We start from the raw sequence: 27869 nt of genomic DNA on the forward strand, positions 1-27869 counted from the left end.
AATCGAGATGAAAGAAGGAAAGTGAAAAATTGAGAGATTTATTTTTAGAGTTCGGTACTGCTAAAGCATTTATTATTTTGTATTAATTTTTCCTTTCGTTAATTCGATCGCTATATACAAATTTTGATTTTACGAATCATTCGGTGCCGTAAGCTCGTTAAAAGTTTCCTGTTCTACACATTAACTTACGATCCTTTGTAAATTGCCAATCCCACACAAATTGTTGCAGTATGCGTGGACCAAATTAGGTAACTGTTACGTCTCTGTGTCTTTAGCCTATTCTCCTTATCCATCGCGTCAACATTATTATCTTACGTGTGTACAGCTTGAACCTCTGAACGATAGCAACCCGAAGGGACGTACCGCAAAGAAACAGTGAACGAAATTACGAACGTTGGATCAATGATGAAAATTTTCACTATTAAAATCTATACATCGAATTTGGCTTGGAAATGAAAAATACCTAGAACAATGTAAAATATGCCTTTCTCGGTGTTAATCCACCTTGTAAATGGAGCTTTTAGTTTGAAACTTACAGCACTCGATATTTGTCATTTCCACACCAGTAATTAGAATCCCTCGTGGAATCGGGATGCAAGAAATTCGTATCACGATTTCTGAACATATTTCACGCCAATTATGTAGAAGTACATACGACTTTTTCATATTTTTATTTAACCATCGATTATATAAAAGTATATCTGCTACGTAGCAGATTGAAACTAGTTCAAAATCAATCGAAATCGCATCACTTTCAACAATCGCAAACTTTTTTACAATTTTAATATAAAGTCTATACTTTCCTTTTTCCTCCAGTAAATATATTTTATATATTGAAATTGCAAATTCTCCAATTTCGATTTTTAGAAATATCATCCTCCTAGTTTAAAAATCAATTAAATCACGCGGGTATGTGAACTAAATTTTAATATTATAACTTATGTATCTTTCATAACGATAAACATGCTCCTTTATGAAAAATAGTAATTCGCCACTATGATTCTCAATTCTCTAATATAAAAATATTGTATTATTGTAGCCTTTCGCCACTATGATTCTCAATTCTCCAATATAAAAATATTGTATTTTGATTCAAAATTACTCTTAGAAAAGATCGCTATAAGAAGATACTATAAAACTCTAAAAGAATACCAATTAGAAAAGGCGTATTTTTAGGTGATCAGTGGTTAAACAAGACTAACATGAAAAAGATGTACATTCTACGTGACCAGTGTGAAACGTGTTAAGATAGTTCGATGTTTTGCTTGATGGTGCGCGTCCTATTTCTTTGCATTCGCACATACGAGATGCAAGGCCAAGAATACCGTTACCCTAATAAGGAACCCTCTGGCTAGACACTCGATGGTAGAGTGCAGTTCCAATGGAAATCAAGCAGAGAGAATTCAACAGCGTCAGCAGCAGTCAGTCCACCAGACGAGTTGTCGATAGTGCAGTACCTGCTATGTCACTGTGTAGAAGTTGTCGTGTTCCCTTTCTTCCCGGATCCCCATTATTTACCTATCATTCGTCAACTATTCTTTCCTGATCCATTTTCTTTTTAGCTCTCTTTAAAGTAGAACATAGCTTCCGATGCACGCCGGCAGCCATTCGACCATCATTTCTCCGTGCACTATCCTTCGAGAACGTTGTTAAGAGATCGGGCGAGGCCATACTCGCAGTGACTTTTCTAGAACAGTGCGGCTTGAACTCCTGAGACTCCTTGTCCTCATCGATGGTTCCTCACAGACCAGTTTCATGTTCATATACTACTATTTGAATAATATCGAATAGTTTGCGTGATACAACGAAGTGCGATGATTCATTACGAATAAAGTGTATATGAAAATAGAAAATGATTTTTCTTATGAAACTGGTCTTTATAGAATGCCTTCATTGTCTGTCTATCTTTATGCTTCACCGTCTCACGTACATACATACACTAGCCGTTTAATGTTTCCTCTTTTTTCTATAGAAGTATATGTGTATGGTAGACATTGTCATTTTTTTCATTTTTTTGTCTCGTTAGAAGTACTTGTACAGTCTAAAAAAAAAAAAGAAACCGTGTTTGAACGAGTGATTATTCAACAGGCCGCATTGTAACTGTAAAGTCTTTGCGGAGATGAGCCGCAAAGAGCGTGACTAACCGCCCAATATCGTAGCTTCGAACGTGAGTAAACTGTGACGTTGCTCGACGCTTGTCAAAACGGACATTGCTCGATCGTTGCTGGAAAATCGATTATAAATCTCAACTACTACGTCGAGATACATTTTATCTGTCGTGTCTTTCAACTTTAGATCTGTAGCGATTGCCGGGTCAACAGACTTTTACAGAAACTGAATCAAAAAATGTTTCGATAACTCTCGACGATGTAACGAAGAAAAATCGATTTTTCCTACGAAACGACGAAAAGTACCGTAGTCTTTGGTTCTCCAGCTCGCATCTTGGTGACGCTTTTGATTGTTGCGAAGCTACGAGCTCGATCATTTTCGTATAATCGAAAAAATCGATTATACGAAGTTTCACGGCTCGACAAGTTCGAGGGGAGAGCTAGAAGGGATACTGCATGTGTCACAGCAATGCGCACCGTGAATCTCGGAAGCGTTGACGCGCGCGACATCCCAACAGTAGGTGTTCTTTCTTTTCTTTTCGTTTTCTTTTTTTTCTTTTTCTTGCGTCTGTTCTTAATTATACCAGAAAGGAAAGAGAGAGAAAGAGAAAGATAAAAGAAAAATGACAAGAAAACAAAAACTAGAATTCGAACATTCAGCCTGAGATCAAGTTTTGATGAACATGTTAATTAATCGATCTTCCTTTTTTCTGTTTCTTCAACGCTCTAGTTGTTCAGGATTAAGCCTCTGCCAGTGTTAGTAAGTACCGCCACTTGATCTGGTGTGATTGGACTGCTGTAGTTAGAAGGCTATGCGTTTATCATACATATATACATATCCACATTACATATTACGTTTGAACACACGCATATTGTGTACCGTGTGCGGTGAGAGTCTGAGTAAATAAGTTCTGAACGATACGTCAATGCTAAACGCTCCGAAAGTGGAGGCAATGCTCGTGAGTTAATCGTGTGTTTAATCATTTTCCTTCGTGAGTTTGGTTTTCTTTTCTTGCTATAATCTTAGCGTGCCATTTAACAACTAATCAACATAGTCACATATATCTGTTTATTGATTGTGCATTTTGAAATAAATAATTATGTATAATATATACACGTGCAATATCGGTACGCTTGATATTGAGTTTTCAAAGAAAATATTTCATTAGAAGATATTAAAAATGTTTTTCGCAGCGAAATATTAGGATTCTTTGAAAGTCTGAAATTTACCCAGACCCAAGCTGCACGATCATTCGATCATCATACCATATGCAATGGCAAGACAGTAGGCTTCCATTTACTTCATTCGTTCCCTGCATTTTTCAGTTCTTCGTTTTATATAGTTCAATATCTTTCTAGGTTCCTGGATGTGATTTAAATGAAAAAAAAAAGAACGTTTCGAGCGCGTATTACATTCATGAAAGAAACCCTTATCCCTTTTTCCTTTTCACCTTTCCATGTCCATCTTTCTCTTTCGTCTAGTACACCTGAACACGAGAGTCTTCCTTTTTACTGCTAATGCAACGAAACACTGTTATGGCGAGCCTCGTAGTCACTGAGAGGCGTAGATGATTGCGCGACCATTGAACCATCACATTAGATTTAGCTATAGAGACTAGGCCTGTACGAATATACCTATCTCTTCTGACTTTTTTTCACTCTTCAACTTTCATCTAGACTATCTTATATGCTTCACGCTTAATCCTCGGTCTCTTTCCAATCTCTAATTTTATAGCGAACATAAAAATATACAAAATTTATGAACTTTCCTACAAAATTTTTCTCCTATGAAATCTCTCAAACCTATCGGTCATGTAAGAAAATCTTTGTAATTTTGAACGTAACTCTCGAGAGTTATAAAATACTATTCAACGAATACGAGAAATGAGTAAAGTTTCTCGACTGAAAGTTTCAGAATTATTTCGCGTAATTTCATACAAGATACATGTTGTTTGAACGATGAATTACCCGTCTGTCATAAATTCGTTTAAGTTTTTAATAAGTAGAATTTGATTTAAATAATATCGATTTAATTAATTGCTTCTCGAGGTTCTGTGTTTTATTAAAAACATCATGTTATTCTTCATTTAGCGCTAGCCAGCTTTCGTTGTTGTGACCATTGTGTTATGCACCACATATATCATTTTCTAAAAATTAATAAAAGGATACGTATGAAGATTTTCGTTAATATTTAAACTCATAAAAATTACATAAATGATCCAAACGAATTGTATAATGAGTGTTTAACTGTTTTAATTCTACGGATATGTAGCATGAATTCTTGATCAACTGTTTCTTTTCAACTTGTCAATTTATCAATGCATTTCTAATTAATGATAATTATAAAAATTTTCTATGTGAACATCTATAACCAAAAACATTATTTGTTCTGTAAACATCTTCAAATTAATAGAATATGCATGATTATCATATATCAGTAGTTTTCACCCACGTATACATTGAAGGGACTCACATAATTCGTATCGTAAACCATATAAAGGGCTCATATTTTCCATCAAATAAGCATCATTTAAAAAGATGCATTCAACGAACAGCTGAAAAGACTTTCTCGTTAATTGACTATAGATCCATTGATAATTCGACTGGTTCGATGCTTCAGTCACTCAAATGCTTTCCATCCGCCAAAATAAAAAAAGAGAAAAACAAAAATGCCAAACATTGTCAATGGTCGAAATTCATGCAATTAATTTGTACAGAGCCGCGCTAGAATTATGGTAGATGACCTGAAAAACTATTTTTTCGGAAGCAGAGATATTCGTGCAGGGCTGGTTTCTCATATAAACACACGAATTTCATTGCTCCACTATACATACCACCGTCCTTTTGAATTCATTATGGATCATCGTCGGTATATTTTTCGATTGCAAATGATACGCGCCGCAAGTCAGATGCCATTTTTATTGTCACTCAGCATTATTATTCTATTCCTTCGTATGCCGTATGTCTTATTCGCACATTTTAACGTAGAGTCCGAATGCATATTCTGCATATCGCGCATTTTTCAAGCGTGTACGTATGCGTATGTGGCGTGCGTGTGTGTGTCGGTGTGCTGTGTACGTACTACTGTGCAGCATCTAGTGCTTCAGCTTATTGTCGAAGATAAAAAGAAAAAAGAAAAAAAAGAGAATGAATGTACAGAAATAAAAGAAGCGAGTCACTTTGTTCATATATATGCATCGCTAGATGAACGATCGTTGCACTGATTTTAATACGATTTAATAATGACAACGAGAATCGTATAACTGTCATTCTAGTGTCGTTCAACTTTTTGATCCGACCCACTATCTGCGAATGTACGTGTAAATATAGGATGACAGCTTTTTTAATCAATCGATCATTTCTGGTCACTAATAGACTTTCATAATCTGACAGACTTTCAATGCGATTTAATAGATTTTTCTTCTGTTCCTAATGGGTTGTTAATAATTATGAATTAATGCCGCGTGTTATTACTATACAAACGCTTTACGAACAGAGATTTATGCTTCTGCAATAATTAAAGATGTGAAAGTGGAATTTATTGTAAGTTCACGTTCGTGTAATTATTCATAATCATTGTAAAATGTATTTAATAGAGAGATGTTATTTGGATATGATAACTTTGTAATATAATCTACGAGCAAAGATGAAAGAAAAATTTGATTAAAAAATTATCGTTAAGCTTTGGAACGTGCTGTGTCGTTGCTCAAATTGGATAAAAATGTTTGCAATAATTCGCACACGAATTAAACAAATATTAATTTTTTTACTTGTTTTTTGATCAATATAAGTTAAATTCGTATTTGGAATTTAATTTTCATATATTTATTGAATACATAAAAATACAGAAATCGGCCTGCGAAAACCATTTTGATTGAACAAATTTAATAAAATTTTAATTCTCATGAAATTGCAACGTTTCGTTAATTAAAAATACACACTAGAATTTTATGTTTGCTTTTTCGCAATATGTAATCAATATGTTATTTATATGGAAAGAATTTATTATTAATCCTACTAAAATATTTTTATACCTACTACAGATATGCATATAGATTGAATGAAATATGTTACTCTTATTTTACTTTAACTCGCAGATTGCATTACCAAAATTGCAGAAGTATCCGAATATTTTATTATCGAATGTCTTTCATAATACTCATGATAACACTACACTGTAATTTAAAGGTAAACTTTTTACTATATTGAATCAAATATTGAAACCCTTCACTCCCGTCATGTTCATAAGGAAGCAATGAAAAATCCTCTTTCGTAAAGTGTTTTTCGATGCTTCAAAGGTGTGAATGATTCGTGCTACGCATCGATCGCTGATAGCAATTCAAGCTGAATACAAAATCTCGTTGTAAATGCCTATGTCGCGTTGCGCTTACTCGCTGTAAACGCATCAAACGCTATCAAACTAGATCGAAGAAAGAAATGGAATGGTATTCACCAACAATAATAATCTAACAAACTAGTTATTTCATTAAAACGAAATGTACATGCTGTCTGCAAGAACTATCGCCAGCGCCAAATCGCTTAGCGTTTGTCGCATTCTCCGCTTATTTTTCGCAGTGGTTCGATTAATTTGCGATAGCATAACCTGGGCTAACGTAAGTAGCATCGACACAGCGATCGATAACATCGTAGAACGAACGTTTCGCCGACGCGTTTTAGGCCAACGATTAATTTATCTTTGATGTGATTCTCTATTAACCTAAATGGTGTCGGTGATCTGAGTGCGAAAATTGTCAAGTGTCACCCCACCACCACTCACAATTTGTACGATTACCATGTCACGATACCAATTTTCTGCACCGTTAAACTGTTGTTATCATCTCTTTTTTTTTATTTTTCTTTCATTTTGTTTCCTCTCTGTCTCCCTTTTCGCGTCACAGTAACATTTTTGAGCAGTGTCAAGAACTCTCGATGTCATTTCACCGATTTCATATAGGATCACTGATACAGCAACCAATCGAAAATGATCTCGTTGAATAATGCGACAAATACAGCTAATAGTTGAATCTTTCTGCATCGACAGATATTCGTTCGAGCACAATTCGACTATGATCCGTTGGAAGATGAGCTGATACCGTGCGCACAAGCTGGAATCGCGTTTAAAACCGGCGATATACTGCAGATCATCAGCAAGGACGATCATTATTGGTGGCAGGCGCAGAAGGATAACGCGGCCGGTTCCGCGGGTTTGATTCCTTCGCCTGAACTTCAGGAACGACGTATCGCTTACATGGCAATGGAAAAGAACAAGCAAGAACAAGGTAACAATTGAATAATTGGTGTGGTCAAGTTTATTCGTAGATGAGCACACAAGCTAGTTGTTTTTTAAGAGAATATTACTTTTACTTGTAACAGACCAAATGTCCAATGATTCATACTTCAATGAATGCTAAAAAAAAGATTTGTTTATATGTATGTATAAGTCGAAAAATTAAAATTTTATACATATGTCAGTATAGTAGTTAAACTGACCAATTTCTTCTAGGTGATCGCTTGCTTCCTGAAAATGAGATTAAGCCATTAGATATATACAATACATATTTTAATAAAGTTATCAGTTTTCCAAGAATTTGAAAGAGAAAATTCATAGCTTTAAGACGATATATAAAATGATTTACAAAGATAAAAATAACTACTATAAGAAAACGTATAGAAAAGTAATATAACAGAATTGGGCATTTCATTTGTTACGCTATAATAAAATGAATATTTAATAATTATCATCAGAAATGTAGTTTTTGGGTTAATCTTTTTATGTTTTAAATTAACCTGCAGCGGCTATCATACAATTTTCTATTGATTTATAGCTTATAAGTACATGTTTGATATAGAGACATCTTTTCTTTACATTTATATTATTTTTTTTATACACAAAATATAGTCTTTTTATCTATTTAAAATATATACTATTTTTGATCATGGTCCATTATGAATAGCGTAATTTCATTCTCAAGAATTTAGTTGTTGTTGAAACGAATTAAAATAAATTCTTTACCCTTTATTTCAATGATTTTTTGGACGATCTCAAACAGGAAAATTTATATGTATTCTCATGTGTTCTGTAATTTTCTAATTATACCGTATAAAGAAGTAGTTACTGAGGGTTCATAATATAGTTGTGCATTATAACGACGTTTAATATCATAATTAATAAACATGAATTTACTAATAGGTCTAAAGTATTCATCATGTTGCTTGTATGTTATCAAATCGTACAAAATTTATTTCCACTTAATTCTGTTACTTAAAACGACAGTATAAATAATTTCATCCTGTTAACATCAAATTTAAATATTTTCTGAAATACACATATTTTCACCAATTTTCCCTGGCTATCTCGTAACGAGATCAAACCTGACTGTCAAGAGGATTTGATCGCATGAAGGATAAAACACGGAAAGCAGCCGTAATTAACTTCTGTGATATGACTGCAGCAGTAAAAGAACGTTCTGTTTTTTTCTCTCTCTCATCATGTAGTCTAGCATCGAACGAGTTCAGGGTAATTATAGGTTCCAGCAGATCGCATTCTGTCTGATATTCAGAACGGAAAACGAAATATTTTCGCCGCGTTTTTACCATTGCCTTACTGTATCCATTATCAAACCCTGTCACGTTTGATTCTCCGATTAATCTCCACTACTCTCGCTGCTGCCATGAAACAAATGTGCTGGTGAATATGATGTCATGTATGTGTTGTTAGATGTGCGCAGATTTTCAATGGAGCATGTAGTATCGTTCGATGTCAGTCATGTCTATCGTGCGATACTGGTTCACGAGAAATCTACCAAGTTCATTCTGCGTGTTTTTTTCTCTGTTTCTTTCTTTCTCTCTTCATCTCTCCAACGATGGAACGAATGATTACGAAAGTTGAGTATTTCAATGATTGATCGTGCGTGGTTACAAATAATGAAATTGCAATTTTCAATCGAACGAGCCCACGCAGTTCGATTCGCGAAACTTTTTGTAGAACCAATTTTGTATAATGGAGGATTGTTTTATTCATTTTGACGTGTAATGTACTTCTTCTGAACGTTTTGTTCCTCGACGTGATACAGAAATATTCCAGCCTTCCTCTATGTTTAGGATAGTTTGCTGTAAAAGATTATAACATAAAATAACATAAAAATATAACATAAAAATTACAATGCGTAGGAAAATTATTGTATGAAATGATAATGCGAAGGGTAAGGAGAAGGAAAAACGTTACAAAATAATTTTATCTAAAAAAAAAAAAAACAAGTTTTAATACTTTACATCGATAGAAAGGCGTGGTTCGATAAAATCAACTACATCGTTTATTACTGTTCACGGTATCGAGCTCATGTATTTTCATTAGGTAGGTATTTGGAAAGATGTGAGCAAACATACACACGAATAATCGCTCTGCATTATTGTAATTTCGTTAAATTGAATACTGTAGAATGTAGAATATTGGAACAAAGCACAAAATATCCACTCTTAATATCATAAGCCAGCCTCCAATATTTTAAATTACATCCTCTTTAATTATTAAGTATATGCATGAATTTTTATTACTCCTAACATAATGCAGACTTTGATTAATTAAAAATGGTGAAAGTAGGAAGAGAGAGGAGATTCGAATTATTCAATCTCCCTAATCAGGGGAAAAAGTTAAAAATAAGATAAGGATAGAGATAAGGTTAACATTTTTAACTTTATCTGATATCAATATTTTTGCCTTGTAATCCTTCCTGACTAGACAGTTCTATGGCCCCAATTACCACCAACATAATATACCATACACCATCCAAAATGTAAAAATACTAAAAATAAGCATTTCTTATTTCTCCTCGTATCCTTTCTATTCACTGTAAATAGAAGTGTACATATCTTTACTATCAAAAATAATGACCAAACAAGAATAGAAGAAATTACTAGAATACAGAAAATAAAAGAAGGAGAAACCTTTGAAAAAAATGATTGCGGAACCGTGCGTCGTGATTAGCAGAGCAGAATGATAGGTCGAAAAAGAAATGATTAGCTTCAGTGATACAGCTGTTATTTTGTGTTGTGCGGGGCTAGATGCTGAAGGAGAAGGAGGATGTTCTTCTCACACCGAAGGCTGCGACGGTTCGACAGGTATGACTCTGCCTTCAGGTAGACAACGCGTAGAGTCACGTAGAACCGTGTAGTCCGCATGAAATACAAAATATACTCGTTCCGTGCTTTCAAACACACGCATTAATTTGACGAGAATAAAAGGAAACACTATTTTTCTGGGGAAACTAACCTTCAGGAAATTAACTTGGCGCTATATCTTTTCTTTTTTTTTTAAAAAAAGAAAGAGCGAATGGCTTTGAGTCTCATCAATGAAAATGATCGATCGAAAATCAGAGATCTTTGTGCTTATGATAATTTCATTTAAATGTTCTCAATATATACATGTATATTTTCTTTCGTACGTATCGAATCATGCAATAGATATCATCATCACGAATCGTTAAACATCTGGGGCAACATAAATAGTTGGGCTGACATGAATAGTTTTGTACGAATGTTTACATTTCAAAACCACAGGTCAGTGAAATAACGAATAACAGGGAATGATGGAAGGAATATTTTCTGTTTAATAAATTTTATGTCCAACCTTGCTGTATTTTTAACAAGAAAGCTTTAAAAATATTGTTTTGCTTGCCTACTAATACGAATACATTACTCACTTCCCTGGAGTTTTATTGAAGTTTCAAACAACAAATTACATATTGTTTCTGCCACATGGAGGTTATATTGTTCTGTCAGCTGCAGTTTTGCACTAAGTAAATCAGCGAATTATATGGAACACAAAATAATGCGTACTGGAAAATAAAATCGCAACGAAGGTAATTTATTATTTTACTATATGACTAAAACTTTGTCATCCAATACAATTAGCTAGCTTCATTAATAAGATGCAAAAATAAAATTATTTAACCTTCATATCAAACAATATATAATTTCTTATTTAAAACCTATGAAACACTATATATGAGAATAACTTATGATTCGTCAGTAAAGGCTCACAAACTCTAAAGTTTTATTATTAAAAAATTGAATGAAAATGGATATATATTTATTCCCTCCAAAAAATGTCCTTTCATCATCCCCTACATCATCACCTCCTATTTGATTAACATTGTACGTACTCTTTTTTTTAAGTTTTCAAATCTTGTACAATTTTAACTCTGATACATCTGGTACTTAATATGCAGTTAAAAATTTGAGACTTTTTGTTATTGTTAATGCAATATATAATCTAGGATCTATATAACTTTGAAATGCTAAATTAAATTGGATCAGAAAATTACTATTATTAACAGACAGTCTTGATGTCAGTTTCGATCTTAACTTAAAGCAATTATTATAAAATCAAACTTTAAAGCAATAATTCTGAAAATTCTATTATAATTTAAGTATGTAGCAATTTACAATTCTCCTATCTTATAATCTTTTATCATTCATATGTATACGCTACAACTTATAGTTTTTGTAAGAAATAGTTTGTAATTGATACAACATATAGAACATAAAATTTTCTATGAAAATTCTTTATAAAAAGAAACAAGTGTTCATTGGAAATATTATTTAAATGTTCTGTGTGTTGTAATATACATAACAGAAGGCAAATAATATTATTAATTGAAGTTACTACATTGGATTACATTATATAGGGTAATAAGAACACTTTATTCCATGGAGTTTTCACAAACTAGTAGATCCTTTTCTATCTTGTTATTTTACTTTAGTATTATACTCTGTACAGCGAGTTACTCTACGTAATACAGAACATGCTTTCACATGGCGTGCTTCGATGCATGCTTTCGCTAAACGTTTCACGCACTTACGCTTGTTTCGCACGACACCACTCGCAAGCACATCGTCGCAGCATTATTATGTTGAGATTTTGAACGAACATAATTCAACCTTCATTTTCAACGTTACTATCTATTGAATTTATTTCTCTCGTGAGAACGATTATAGAGTGTAAATTACTTATAATAATTTTATATCACTGTAATAAAATGACACAGTTGACAGAAAAAAACATAACAAGATGATATATAGAGTGTTTCGAAAAGATTGGACAAGCTTATATAGAAGTTCTATGCGTTGAAGCGAGAGAAAGGATTCATATAAACAAATGTTTCAATGCGTTTTATAATGCGTATTATAATGCGTAGCATATATTATGCAGTATATACATATATCATACACACGAATATATTATAATATTATAGTAATATAATCGAAAAATCTTTTTGAATGAATTTGGCAATCTGTGACGAGATCTGTTTATATCATGTATCGAATCTTATAGAAGAGACTACAAATATCTATTTTGACATTATCTATTCTTGCTGCTATTATTCATTTATCGACATATATTTGTATGAATTGTATTTTTTGAATATGACTTGAATATTTGTACTTTTTTTTATTTTACATCTTTAAATTTGTGATCCACCTTTTTGAAATAACCCTCTCTTAACTTCTCAAAATTATTCGTATAATCCGTATTAATTTATATTTCGGATTAAGTACTAAAGAAAAGTATTATTATATTCGCACTTCATTGTATTTCCAACATTCCAACCCGAAGAGGAAGTGACTAATAGTATCCAAATACTATTACTAAATTATTACAATTTCAATTGCCCATAAATGATCTATCATTTCTAAAATCGTTCAAACTCGTCATAATCATGCTCTGATCGTGACACCGATTCTCAAAGATCTCACACATACATACACACATATACACAGAGAAACCACTCGAGGATATGCCCTTAAACTTTCATCTTGTGACCTGCTGGAACACCCATCTCAGTGGGAATCCCACGCCCTCCTTTATGGTTATGGCTTCTATGTAAAACTGGCTGATTGAATGAAATCTCTTTACCATTAGAGAGAATATGCTTACACAGTGATTGACATTTACTGAAGTAGTTCTTCACTTCTATTGCGCGTAAAATGCTCATTCGGGCATTCCAGGAGAATGCTAATTAGCGATAATAGACTTTGCTGCGTGTTTCGATTACAGCCTACACGTTACACTATGAACGAATTTCAAGGAACGTACATACGTTTATGAATGGCATAGCAGTTGATAATGAGTTATTCTTCTATATTTATTTATTTTCATCTTGAAACGAAGTAATTTTCTATCGTTGATCATGTATTGTATTACCCGCTGGGACTGTTTTTCTCGTTGTATGCAGGTTGTTTTTTAATATGAGACGTAAATTGCCACGAAACGTCGGAATTTTATATTCAAATATAAGGAAGCTTTAACTAACTTGTTCGATATAACTTTAATATATAGTAATAATAAAATAATGAAAAGAAGAATTATTAGTTTGAATATTGAGTTAATTGTGGAATGATTTACACGTTGGAAATTATTGTAATTTGGAATACTAAAGCTAGGAATTGATGTCAAAAAGTCAAGAAGTGTTAAACGGACTAATTAATTATTTGCATCATATAATTCCCGTTAATTTTCCTACCAACAAATTATTATTTGCAACGTATGATCAATGTGTACCTATTTAAAACAAATTTATCAATATTTAAACATCCCATAGACATACTTGACATATCGTGCAATCTATAATAAACTCGTGTTCTGAAACAATTATTCGAATTAAACTAAATTGTTTGAAGCATTGGGTTTGAATTTAATAAATTAAAAATGCAGAAAGAGCAATCTCTGGTTAATCTCTTTCTGCGACTTTATGATATAAAAGTACTTTCATGTTATGAAATAGCCTGCACAGAAAAGAACTTCAGCGCTAGATAATTATTTGGATTGAATCAATCTCATAGCGATCTTGTATGTTGAAATAATCAATTTCTTTAACTATCCAACGAATTTATTCAATTTATTGAAAGACCAATTCTCTTTCCATTTAACGAAGTCAATAATTCCTTTCTTTTTTCCAAGAATAAATTTTCATTTTATTTTTATCTCAGTTCGCGGAAATGAAAATCGTCTTGTTTACAAATTGATCCACGTATTGCTGTTGATGAATAAGAGATACGAACTTAATAAGTTCAAATATATTCTTCTATTAGTTACGCTCTTTAATAATAACGCAAAATCCTCGATCTCTATAAAGAATTGATTATTGATTTAACATACAGGAGTCAGAAGTAATTCTTTTACAGGATATACGATTTCAAGTGGTTCTGTGAAGTGATATTTACTTCAACTGTTCGACTAATCAATTTTTTGCATTTCCAGTGAATTGCTCAATATTTGGCCGGAAAAAGAAGCAGTACAAGGATAAGTATCTCGCGAAACACAACGCAGTCTTTGATCAGCTGGATCTGGTCACCTACGAAGAGGTCGTTAAGCTTCCTTGTAAGTATCCGTGTGACAATTTATTCTTCTGTATAGATTATATCTTAATCTTAATTTTAGTCTTAATTAAGACCTTTATTGATTTTCAATGTAATTAAATTTTTTAAGATTAAAATTCGCTTAGGATTAATAAATCTTAAAAATAAAACAGTATGTGATAAAAGGATCTTTTAAACTATTCAACAATAAAAATTTACTAGTGGAAATTAATATCATTTGGTTACGAACTTCTGTATGTGCGTTAGAATGAATGATTCGGGTAATTGGGTTACAAGTTACAAGTGGAGTTACGAAGTTGGAAATTGAATGAACATTTGTATTAAAATTGAGTAGAGAGCGATAACCAGTAGAGAAGAGAATCACTTAAAGGATACACGTGAAAATAACTTGAATACTACAATCTTTTAAAATTAATTTATGTTTTTGTGTTTATCTTAAAAAATAAAAGATAAACATTTTATTTAACTAAAACGTAGTTTTCTATGGGAGAAATGAATGAAGATGTATCTTGTGTTTTTAAATAATCAACTTAAATATTTAAATATTTCTTTAAGCATTTCTTATTAATGTTTCTGATAATTTTTTTCAGATCCTGCATTCCAACGGAAAACGTTAGTGTTACTCGGAGCACATGGTGTCGGTCGTCGTCAGATAAAAAATACCATTATCGCGAAGCATCCTGACAAATATGCCTATCCTATTCCACGTAAGTATACAAAATTTTCGTTTCAACTTACATTTCTTAAAAATATCCAATATTAAATATTCTAATACCATCAAATTTATATACAAACATTTCTTATGTGGAACTAATGGACACTTGTAGTTTTATTACTTTATAACACCATTGTTAAACATTCCAAACACGAAATGTTTCGTGTTCGCAATTTACCAACTACAAAATTTCATGTTCCAATTCATTAACAAAATCCAATGCTAAAAGTCAATTTACAAACGTAGATCAAAACACATCTACTAAAAAAATAGTGAATTAAAATCAAAATTGCCCGATTTTTTAGATACAACGAGGCCTCCACGGAACGACGAAGAGAACGGTCGCAATTATTATTTCATATCGCACGATGAAATGATGGCTGACATCGCTGCCAATGAATACCTCGAATATGGTAAATAAATCATTGTCAAGTCCTTTTACATTTTACATAAAGAATTTTCTAACTTAAATCTTTCCATAGGTACGCACGAAAACGCTATGTATGGAACGAAACTCGAAACGATCCGCAAAATACACGAAGAAGGCAAGGTGGCGATATTGGACGTCGAGCCTCAAGCCTTGAAAGTGTTGCGTACGGCGGAGTTCGCACCTTATGTAGTTTTCATCGCAGCTCCGGTATTCCCAAATATGCCTGATGTAAGTAGAATATTGATCGTTAATATCTTCCTGAGGGAATCGAGCTAACTACCGTCGCGAGCTTAACTATCAACTAATTGAGCAATTAATTGCCCGTTGACGAGATTACGAAACTTGAACGCTTGCGTTTAATTGAATTCACTAGGATCGAGAATTGCGTGGGTAGTTAAGTAAATATATATAGTAGAAGTAAATAATTCAAAATATATGAATTGCACAAAAGTAATGGAAAAAAGTGACACGAGTGTATTAAATTACAGGAGCAATAAGAAATAAAATATTTAAAATTCATTAAGACATTTGTATTATGTAGACCGAAAATGTAGTTTGTGTTAGGGACGTGAAAAATAGTTGACAGTGAACAATAGCTTCAAGAAGAATAATTTTTAATTTATGTTCTTTGAAAATTGATATTAAATCCTGATGTAGGTAAGATGATTCTTGACTTTATAATGTGTATACTTTTCAGCAAAATGGAAGCTACACAATAAAGTTAATATCACCATTACATGAATATTAGTATTACCAAAAACATAACAAATATACAATATTCTAGTAAAATGCATTCATGAATGCCATTTATTATAAATGATAAGTTAAAGCATTAATGGTTTCATCATTACTCGTAAATCGTAGCAAATGTGAAAAATCACAAAAAGAGGGAAACTTTGCCCTCTTCTATTTTCTTTACAAAACGCTTGCAAAAAGAACACCGAGAACTAACAATGTGAATACCCTGTATCATCTCTTCTATAAAGTTAATTTCCTTGACTCGTTCTATTGTAATAAATCCTCAACGTACTTTTCCATGTTTGGAAATGTTGAAGCAATTTTTAATACGTGTTTCAGTGCGACGGAAGTCTGGAAAGACTGGCGAAAGAATCGGATTCACTGAAGCAAGCGTACGGTCACTTTTTCGACCTGACCATCGTCAACAACGAGATCGATGAGACGATCGCACAATTAGAGGCAGCCATCGAGCGGGTTCATACGACACCGCAATGGGTACCTGTGTCCTGGGTCTACTGACAGCGAACCTCGCCAATTCGTCAGATCACTAACTGTAATGGCTCATCGAATGTGAAACAGTGATCATCGAATCGCGATCCACCGAACGACCGGTCCGTTTGCGATCGTTTTACTGCGGCCAACGACAAATATTCTCAACGTCGTACGCCTGTAAGAATTCGCGGTGTTCGTGGGGAATTATCGTAATGTGATAATGATGATAAATCGCAAATAGCCGATTCGTAAAGCAAGACAAGCCGCGTATAAATACGTCGGACCAATCGAACGAACGAATTTACCGTCAATTCTTCGATCGATCCACAGCACGATATCGACTGGAATGCGTGACTTTGGCCGTGTGTTCATTGACTTTTTTCATTACTAATTGAATTATTCTATAATTATTATTGAATCGTCGTTATCGTTGTAATCCGCGGGTAGAGGCGAAGAGACGAAACTGTTGACGTTATCGCGAGGCGCAGAATACGACAATCAAAAAAGCAGAGAGAACATACGTTTCCATTTTTCGATATATAAGTTCCATAGGACTGTAATTATTACTTCCTCGATAAATATAAGCAATACGATTTTTCACGTATCCTTCGATATATATCGTCTCGGTTAATGGATCAATTCAACGAGTCGTCATGTAAACGAACGATATTAATTTCCTCACGATTATTTTAATCGTGCAGTTTTCTCTCTTTCTCTCCTCGCGCGTTTTCACTTCTCTCTCTCTCTCTCTCTCTCTCTCTCTCACTCATTCTCACTCTCACTCTATTCATTTCCTCTTCGCCTGTCTCTTCGTTCCGTGATCTTGTTTCTTGCATTTTCTCTCCAGACATTCCTCGCGCCACGTTTAACGCGCGTTACACGAATTTATCGCTATACATATAGTTTTCGTTAGTCTGGTACGGTCTGTACGATAGCGATGCAGAAAATGGTAAACGACGCGAGTATTACCAGATAGAATCGAAGATTCAGCAAGACTGTTTTGCTCTTCGAAGATTACATTCTATCGAAGAGGATCAAAATGGGGAACGGTCGTTCGAACTGTTCGTGAATGTTGACCGAGTGGACACGCTTGTACCGTTCTTTGAAAAAAAAATCTGTCAATCGACTATCCGTAACCTGTAATTGCCTCTTATCGTACTCTCTTATAACTACTTACACAAAGTGAAATAAAAAAAAAAAAAACTAGGACCGCGCTGTCCGATAGTCCGCCACCGATATCCCACCGTAATATTCAATCTTTGTCTGTTCAAGTTTGAAGGAAAACCGGACTATCGACAGTTAGTCGTTTACCTGTAACTTTAAGCAGTAGAGAAACTTCGCCGATTTCGTCTAGTACTTCTAACATCTAACACAAAGTTCATCCGTTGTCGTGAGACTCGCGATGAACCTTCGTACGTGTATATGCGCGAGCGCTATTCTTTAACCGTATCGTTTTGTTTCCTTCTCTCCTGACTCGAGCGTTTTAGTACAGTTCCTGAAACTTTCCTGTGCTGCGTTTTGATTTTTCGCCGAATCTAGGACGTCGAATCGCGTACATTTCTTCATCGTCATCATATATTTTCTTTTTCTCGTTCTTCTCAAGCAAAGATGTCAGAAAACATTTACCCGAATATCGATCTACAAGATCTATTTAACGCTATCTATCGGTGTTGCTTTTGGTTCGAGTGACGCGTATCGAACGAACGTCTTAGAACCGGCGTTGATCTCAGCAAAACTACTTCCACAGGATTACGTTGGATATACGATACACATGTACAATGTACACACATCTCAAATGTAATATCACTCGGTTCGCATTGCACCCTCGTACAAAGCGCATAATCGAATGACGAAGTAACTGAACGCGGTTTACTATACGATATTTATAACACGTAAACTCAAGTAAATAGATAGTCTACCAAACTATATGAAATAATACTAAACACCGTTTCGCATTAAAGAAAAATGAAAAAAAATACGTTGTATAATGATAAAAAATACAAAAGTCTAGAACACGTACACACACAGTGACACGTGCATACACGTAGACGCTTATATGAACATAACGCGACGTTACATACACATAATGCAAACATGTACACGTAATATATATACATATTTATGTATATAATATATATATATGTGTATATATATATATATTATAATACATATAATATATAATATATATATTATATACAGAATTACACATGGACATAAAATACAGATACGTACACGGACAAGTAACGCGGATTCACGAGAAACAGATTTAACGACTAGTTAATTAATTAAAAGCGATTAAATAAATTAATTGTGTAACTAATTAATACTAAATTACTGGAAGATTAATAGGAAATTTGCATATACAGCCCGTAGAGCGAAGGAGTGAATGCGTGTACGTACGGGTATGGTGTGAATTTCTTGCATTCGCGATCTGCGTTGTGATCGACCCTCACGCGGCTTTGTTCAGAATTTGTTCAATTACAGCTCAACTATTTATAAAGATCTCGAGAGAAACATACGCACACATAATACACGCAACAGCACATATGTACATGCATACTAAAATATAAAAAAACATACGTAAGTACACGTATACATAACAATTGCAAACACGTACAACATGCGTACACATACTACTAGGTTTTACTACATTCTTCCTATTCAACACACGATATTAGTCATCGAGCGTGTAATTATCCTTTATTAAACGCGATACTTCGATAATGAAGTTATATAAAAAAGAAAAAAAAGAGAAAGGAAGACCGATGCACGTTCTACTGTTCTATCTATACTTTGCGGAGAAATATCATTTCTTCGAGCAGCAAGTCCACCAAATACACGAAGACAAGTCTGAAATCGTTGAAAAAGATGAAAAATAAAAAGGAAATGTCGCGTGAAACTTCAAGGAAAGCTCGTGTCGGTATGATCGTTTATGTGTGAATGAGAAACTGTCGAAACGCAAGAAGAACGAATCTTCAGTGATTTTGTAATATTTCTTATAAGTTGTAGCTGCCATATCCAGTAAAATTAAGTACTAGGTGCGCTGGGTGATTATATGACGACGACTGTTACGATAACGATTCTAATGGTAATGATGGTAGTGATGGTGATGATGACGATGATAATGATGATGATCATAATGATCCTACGTGCTCCTGCAAGTGTGTGTCCGCGACTTTGGATGAGTTACGCTAAGATGTTGAAAGATGACGGGTCTAAAGAAAACAATAACAGTTCATTACAATTATGTAATTATAAGTAAGAGAAAGAGACGAAGAGTATTATAACACGTTGTTAATTGAATTAATAAAACTAGCCCAAAGTGTCTACGTAGCTTTTGCTTAATCGCCTTCCTTGTTGATCTGTTAATTATACGTGAAATATAATTATACGTATAATGCATGGAATTTCATCATAATGTATATCCAATCTTTTTTATGTTGAAACTCCAATTTTTTTTGGTATATTTAATATTTGTATAACCACTTTAGTAATTCCGATCCTATCCTTAACCAGATTCTTTTATAATTAAATAATGAAGAGTTAATAACGACGAATCAATTTTGGGTAGATCGATTTTAATCCTAGGAAATGTTAATATGACATAATTTATTATATATTTATTATTATATAAAATATTAACAAAGGTAATAAAAAAAATAAAATATAAAACCTATTGAAATAGAATCATCTGTTTTTAAATATTATTAAGCCTCAAGTAAAAATTATTGTTTGTTTTATAATGTAGAAAATATAAACTATTTCTTTTAAACGTTGTATTAAATATTCTTATTAACTACAAATGTACATATTTTTTATAACATTATATACAATTGTTCTCTGCAATCACACAATATATTAATATATTACTTCAATAGAAGTGGCAGCATGAAAGTATAATTTGCAATTATCAAAATGTTAAATCGACAATTAATATCCGAGCATAAAATTACTAATTCATAATTTCACGTTTTTAATCACTTTTCTCGAAAATTTATGAAATATATACTACATGCTTTATGATGTGGCGTGCTTCAATAACAACGCAGAAGTTCGTTAGAGTTTTAAGTACCTAGACTGATCACATAATTTAATCGCAAGTCTATCTATATTTATTATTTACTTATTATGAACTGCTTCGCGTTTAAAAATACGCATATCTAATATTTTAATATTTTAATTTATTTAATATCATGAGCATCCGCAAAGAAAGTTTACTGTACTAAATTTTTACATAATTATTCACAGTTCCAGGGGAACTTTAGCCGTATCTATTTTTCATCTTTAAAGGAGGAGCTGTTCCTCTTTCTTAGTCATCTTTTCATTGCTGTAATTTAAACGACGTTTGGACTAAAATGATATTCTTAATGCATCATATTTACGCTACTAACCGTATTATAATATCCTACCTATTTAAACAACAATTCTATGTTAAATTCAAATACGTCGATGCTTCCTTTTCAGTGGATGTTTCCGTGTCATGTTATTTCTTTTAAGTATTATCGAAGGTGGGAGAAGCAGGTCCATTCCGGAAGTTTCTGTCTTGTTACACTGATTCTGGTCCATAGCAAACATGTACTCCAGATCGATATCATACCTTTGTAAAAAAACGTATAAAAAAATTAATTTGATGATACTTTAAAAGACTTTCCTTCGACAAAATTTATTGAGTGTTACTTTGTACAGTTATGATTCAAATCTAATTCAATCTCAAATCTAACATGAAACAACCGATGATAGAATAAAAGATTATTTTATAACAAAATTTAACGATATTGATTTTATTCGATTTTTCAATGCACAGTTGTGTATTCAAGTCTACTTGTATCAGTGACAAGTATTCCAAGAAACCATAAGCTAAATGATCTAAAAGCTAAGTCTAAAGTATTCTATATCATAGACATACACATATGTAATTACTTCATAAATAAATACGTTTAATAAAACAATCGAATAAACTTTCCAGTCTCTTCCAAACTGTCGTGCACCTGGAAGAGCCTGGATTCTAGTGGGATAAATATTTCATGAGTCTGCGGTGTTAGATATCCACCGTATTAATTAAATCCTCACATAGGCTCAGTCATTAGTTATCCGTGTCCAAGAGAAATAAAACCATGTCGTTACTCACCTGGGCAATTTCTCGCGAAGATAAGAAATAACGTTAGCTCCAAGACTTGGCTCTCGACTCATAATGAAGCTCGATAAATATCGGGGACTTTTGCTCTGTTCCGCGCAATGCATTAGTAATGCCCACGATTTGTAGTCCGAATCAAGTACGTATGTATTGTACACGCCCTCATCTACAAAATACGAATAGGAATGAGAATTCAGAACTTTGGATGTTGTTCAAGAGTTAAGTTAATTCATAAATTACATGGTATTGCTATTTGGCAATATGTGTATCTATAGGATGACTCATACAATGTATCACCTTAGATTATTTTATTATTGGTGAACCAATCGAAAATAATTTTGTTTGGTATTTTCTTTTTCAAAGTCTTCAAAATTACCTTTGTATGGGTAAATCTATAACCCTTCTTCATTCATTTTTTAGTGAATGTTTGAAACAAATACGAAAGAACTTACTGTAATACATACATGATATTTATTGTATCATATACTCGAATGTATCTATACTATGTATCAGGTATAAAATATCGACGTAAGCGAATGAATGGAACAAATGTATGAGATCAATTTTTGCTTCTCTTATCATATATTGTCGTAATAAGTAAAATCGGACAAAACAATTATTACTAAAGTCAAATTTCTTGACTTACATTTATTAACATTCTGAAGCTTTATTCACGAGTAATATAGACTTTCCACAGTCTTCACTTATCATTAGTGAAATCAGTAGCCTAATTCGTGTTTGGTACAAATATTGCTTGAGATTCGTATTCCTAATACAAAAAGGAACATTCAAGTATCGCGAACCTCTATTATACAAAATATTTTTAGAAGATAATCAAACATGATACCTACTAAATCGATTGAATAGGAAACGAAGAGCTGTATGTCTGTAGAGAACAGAAAAGGGGGAAAAGTGGGTGACCTACGCTTCTCGTGAATAGTAGCGATTGTGAGCTAGATAAGTATAACGTATGGTCGAAGTAAAAATCAGAAGTTATATTGGTACATAGCATTAAAATAATTTATGAAGATATCTGTAGCTTCCGGTTGTCAAGCATATCTTTCTCACAAAACACACTTCGTCAGTGCTAAAATTAGTGCTTCCGTTGTTTAAAATACAAATCGTTCTCTTTACAATACTTAAAATTAAAGAAATATCTATAATTGTATATAATTATAACCTATAATTTAATGGTAATCTTTCATCGAAAATGAATATTAATAAAAATTTGTCTGTAAACAATTCTTACTTTTCAACTGTTCCTCTATATAATATCTGAATGAGCGAAGTTGATTTCTTATCTTTCAGAAAAGTAACCTATCTGGTTGAGATATATCCTTTTTTTTGGTGAAAGATAATAATACTACCGTTTTTCCTCTGGAAACTAAATCTATCTACGAAATAATAATTAGAACTCTGCTTCTATGAGGTTATCAACATCGCTTTTTGTGTCAGAACGTTAACGAATCCTTGAAACATTTAATATTTGAAATATTTAACACCATTTCCAACGGAATATAACGCTTAATTTTATTCTACTATATATTTCATTAATTTAATTCAAATAAATGAAGTATTGTTTCCAAATGAAATTAGAAAATCATTGTATTGATTGTCTATTTTAGCATAGTGAAATGGCAATTATCGACTGACACTGATTGTTGATAGGAAACCAAAGAATACTTTAAATGCTTAATTAAAATTCCTCGTACTAAATAATTAGTACACTAATAATTACTAAAGTCATTGCTTTAAATCCATTCGATTATTAATGTATCATAAATTCACTACAATCAGAGCAATTCATTAGATTCGTTAAAAGATTTCATTAAATATTTACGCAAGTTCTTGATACTTACACGGATATTCAGCGTGTACCCAATGAGCAGGTAATTCTGGAGAAGGAATCTTCCAAGTGATGTTGCCAACAAGTTGCTCATTAATCGGATCATCGGTGAAACTGTAAGTGAAATTCATGGTAACCTCTGTGCTTTCAGGCGAAATTGACAATTCGGCTCGCATGCATCTATATGCGAGTGCTTCCTCCGAGCTCGCATAATACTGCACTATGTACCACGATCCAAGAAACTGCAAAAAAAATTTAATTTCTTTATTAGTACAGCACAGAACGTGTCTTCATTGGTAATCCATGGAGCTGTTCGCGTCTAATACTCGTTTTGTTATTCGCGCTGTAATGTTAATCGAAACGCTAACCTCTCTAACGGACTACAGAGAAGAAAGTAAGTTCTCGACGTAAGTGCATGGGACGTTTAATAAGCGAAAATATTATATTAAGCGTGAAAATAAATATCAGAATTTACATAATTTTATCGATAACAGGAGACGTGTATTTATCGTTAAATGTTGTTCTGTTATTTCATGAATATAGGCTTTGGAGAAGAAGTGATATAAATGATATGTTAAGTCCTAAAGCTTAGAAAATAATAGATTACTAGTATTTTGAACAAAGTTATGAAAAATATGTCTATGTGAGCACCATTTTTCCTATGAATAACACTTCTACAACTTCTTATTAAGGCCTTCAAATATTCTTCAAAAAATTGCACATAGAATTTGCATGAACACAAGTTTTAAAAATTTCTACAAAAAATAATAAATTATTTTAATCACTTTGGTAGTTTCACTGTGAATGTAACCTTGGCGAAAAAATTTTGGTTGAAAAAGATTTCCTGGTTCTAAAATATTCACTATTTCGAATTGAATATACTTAATTCTTCGAAGCAGCATTTCGTGTCGTCAAAAATAATGTACATATTTTTGACGATCGCGATAGATGGTCTATTCTACAGATGATTTATGCGAGAGTGGAAAATTCGGTATCCCAGTCTCGTGTAAACGGTGCAGAGAGGCTCGTCGGTGTTTACGTGAGGCAGGTCGTGCAATCGTTGCCGTGGACTGTCATTTAGTTCGGCATGCAATGCAAAACTGTCCCCCTTCTGCCTCCCGTGCATTCATCTCCTGTAGAACATCCATCCATCTCTCTGTCTTGATTATCATTATTTCAACTGCACGTCGATATTTACACACCGTGAACAAAGAAGGAAAATTCGTATTTCATTCGTAGTTGATCCTTTTTTTAGCATCGAGCATTCACAGTGTTTCTTTTCTTTTTAATTCTTTCCTTAATTCTTTTCTTTCTCGATTGATGCAATTCAAAGATGGTAAAATTAACCGTAAGATATTTTCGTAATTATCTTGTAACGGTAGTGTTATAGAATTTTTATATAAATATTAAAGCTTTCCAATTTTGCTGGTTTTAAAATACACTCTTTTCTCAAATAGGATTTTGAATTATACAACGATTGAGATTAACGAGGCAATGAACGCTTGAAGCTCAAAATTTAAAACTTATGCTATTTGTGGTTAACTAGTCACGAAGGAAAATGTCACGTAACATGTATAGCTCGTTGCTTCCCGAAGTGAAGAGATTATAGTAGCTATTCCCGTTATCAGTTCCGTCTAAGACCCACGAAGAACAGTAAGTACTATACTTTCGTGAGCTGAGAGCCATAACTTTATAAATACTTCGTTATTGTTCGTCGATTTTAAGAATTCACAATATGAATTCGTATGTAAATAGACATACAAACATTTATGTGGATTAAGGAAATCCAATTTAAATCCAATTGTGAAATATAAAACTAACAACATAAAATAACAATAATTCATTATAAATTACACGAGGGTAATACAGCTCATGCATAAAATTAGTTCTGCCATCAAATTACAAACAGATAACAGGAATGAAATAATGAACATCTGGAGTTTGAAAATGTCATTGTCTAAAAATAAATATCGCGTCAATATTTTTTGTGTTATCAATGGAGCTAACCGATTCAGTTCATTGCCTATTTAAATAGAGAATTCCAAGATTAACCTCTTAAAAGGAAAGCTGATTATCTCATGTATTACTAATGGTTATCGAATAAGCATTCAATTTTAGAAACGAAAATTTTAATGTCTTAAAGATAGATTCATTACGAATATGAAATTGCATGATTTAAATAATACAAATATCAATATAATGAGAAGTAAATTCAATATTATTTTCGGCGGCAAAAAAAGAGTAAGAGAAAACGATGATCGAATTTTCTCTTAATTTTATCATTTCCTATTGACATAGATGTATTGTGAAATAACAACTGAAATGGATAAAGTAACTGATCGTAGATCACATAAATCATACGTGAAAATGTAATAATAAGAAACGTAAATATTAATAAAATTCTAAAGCCAAACTGTTTAATCCGAAAGCACACAAAGGTGTTCAATGAAATGAAGTAGTTTTAAATGCACGCAAGGTACATATGTCCGAAATAGCCTTCCCTTAAACACGCATAAAGTTCCAAAAATAAGTTGCTCGAAGTCTTCCTTTGAAAGAAGATTCGCGATATTTTACGCAAGTCCTTGTCTACTATATAAATCGTACTGCGTCGAAAAATTTCAAAATTTCGAATCAGTTATAAACATAACGCATCTCTTACAATATTTTAACTACAATCGAACCGCAATATCATGAGGAAATTGTAATTCCTGTTATCGCGTCCGTATACGATCGGGAGTATTCAACAAACGCGGTCCAATTGCGCTCCCCCGCAATTATTATTATATATTCAAAGTACATATTGATCGGCAATCCGTCGTGATCGTCTATTTATGAAATCAGAACATCAACGAGAGATGTGTAACTCGATGTTTAACGATTCTGTTCTATGTAGCAATTAGGGAAAATTCAGCGGCTGATTATCAGCATTAACGTATCGCCAAGTTACCATGTTTGATAATGCTTCACATTAAAAGAAGATATTGTATTAACAAGATGTTAATAACGTCTCTTTCCTAAAGATTTTATATTGTACAAGTATTTTCATTGTAAATTGTGTTTGGATCTGTGTAACTTAAAAGTGTCTTTAGATTATTGTAATTCTTTTGTACCGAACTTTAGTAAAGTTATTCTGCTTATTTTCCATATAATTCGATTCGCATTGATTTACAATCAAATGAATCATTCGAGCATCAAATTAATTAATTAGGTCCTCTGAAAATTTCTTAATTTTACCATCCAGTAGAGTATACGATTACTGTTTAATTTTTCGGAAACCAAATGGTCAACATCAACAGAACCAATCGATTTATCTTTCATACAGCACAAATCTAAGATGAATCCAACATATATCTTCTACGATACTAAATAAATCAAAGTATCTGAAATTTAGATTCCAAATAGAAGAAATCACAATAGGTACATTACACCGAATAACTCCATAAATAACGAATACAGCATTCACGGAGCCCCAAGGATTTTCGTCAAACAAGCGATAATCAAAGGTGACATGAAACGTACCTCGGATATGTCAAAATTTCGTATGCCCTTTACTTTGGGACACTTGGTCTTGTCCTCCCGCCTTTTCCACGTAGCGGCAGTACAGTCGATCAAACATAGGAACAACAGTAGCACTATTATCGGCGAATAGAATCTCTCGCGTCTCGTTCCGGGCTGCATTCTCGGTCACATTCAAGCTTCTATCCGCTTGGCACACGCGGAGAGTCTTCTTACTTCTTCGCTCGATAGGTTTGCCTGGTCGACTAAAGGCCACCGAGTCGGTCAGAATGAAGAGCGGACGCGCTCATGACTACCACTATCTGTACAAACGAAGAGGGGGTGGTCACTATCACGTTCCTCCCTTTGCATTCTTGCTACTCTTTCGTTTTCAATCGGCAACTTGTTCTGCGCGTCGCGCGTACGATCCTCGTAACTGGCGCCAGCTTAGCTCAGGACTTCTGATCGTAGGCGTGATCGTCGTCACGGCTAAAGAAGGGCATCGACTGTTAGACCACCTCGTCCCGCTTACT

The 27869-nt window shown here is 33.2% G+C and overlaps 2 protein-coding genes across 11 annotated transcripts in view; one reads left to right on the forward strand and one right to left on the reverse strand.

Moving 5' to 3' along the window:
* The window catches only part of LOC126920755 (peripheral plasma membrane protein CASK), a 266952-nt gene extending 246764 nt beyond the window's left edge, over positions 1-20188 (forward strand). For 5 of the 10 annotated variants that reach the window (XM_050731496.1, XM_050731494.1, XM_050731495.1 and 2 more), the window contains 8 exons: positions 2839-2868; positions 7150-7387; positions 10170-10226; positions 14368-14487; positions 15077-15193; positions 15507-15614; positions 15684-15859; positions 16709-20188. In XM_050731496.1, coding sequence (XP_050587453.1) covers positions 2839-2868; positions 7150-7387; positions 10170-10226; positions 14368-14487; positions 15077-15193; positions 15507-15614; positions 15684-15859; positions 16709-16888 — 1026 coding nt within the window. In that variant the 3' untranslated portion in view covers positions 16889-20188. The remainder of the gene's footprint in view (positions 1-2838; positions 2869-7149; positions 7388-10169; positions 10227-14367; positions 14488-15076; positions 15194-15506; positions 15615-15683; positions 15860-16708) is intronic. The other 5 variants (XM_050731498.1, XM_050731499.1, XM_050731500.1 and 2 more) reach the window with 3 other exon arrangements.
* Positions 20189-20622: 434 nt separating this feature from the next.
* On the reverse strand, positions 20623-27864 carry LOC126920760 (apolipoprotein D). The gene is made up of 5 exons (XM_050731513.1): positions 27361-27864; positions 23855-24083; positions 21990-22161; positions 21271-21458; positions 20623-21188 (listed from the first exon to the last, which is right to left on the reverse strand). Exons 1-4 carry the CDS (start codon positions 27517-27519, stop codon positions 21299-21301), a joined length of 720 nt encoding a protein of 239 aa, XP_050587470.1. The 5' UTR covers positions 27520-27864; the 3' UTR covers positions 20623-21188; positions 21271-21298.
* Between the last annotated feature and the right edge of the window lie 5 nt (positions 27865-27869).

Source organism: Bombus affinis, chromosome 9 (genome assembly GCF_024516045.1).
Source record: "Bombus affinis isolate iyBomAffi1 chromosome 9, iyBomAffi1.2, whole genome shotgun sequence".
NCBI classification, from domain to species: domain Eukaryota; kingdom Metazoa; phylum Arthropoda; class Insecta; order Hymenoptera; family Apidae; genus Bombus; species Bombus affinis.

Bases quoted from the DNA above. Each gene is read 5' to 3' on its own strand.
- LOC126920760 (XM_050731513.1), bottom strand. From the start codon at position 27,519: ATGCAGCCCGGAACGAGACGCGAGAGATTCTATTCGCCGATAATAGTG. The intron at 22,162-23,854 runs GTAAGTATCAAG...CGTATTTTGTAG, and splicing joins GGTACACGCTGAATATCCGT to ATGAGGGCGTGTACAATACA. The intron at 21,459-21,989 runs GTGAGTAACGAC...TTTTTTACAAAG, and splicing joins CTTCGCGAGAAATTGCCCAG to GTATGATATCGATCTGGAGT.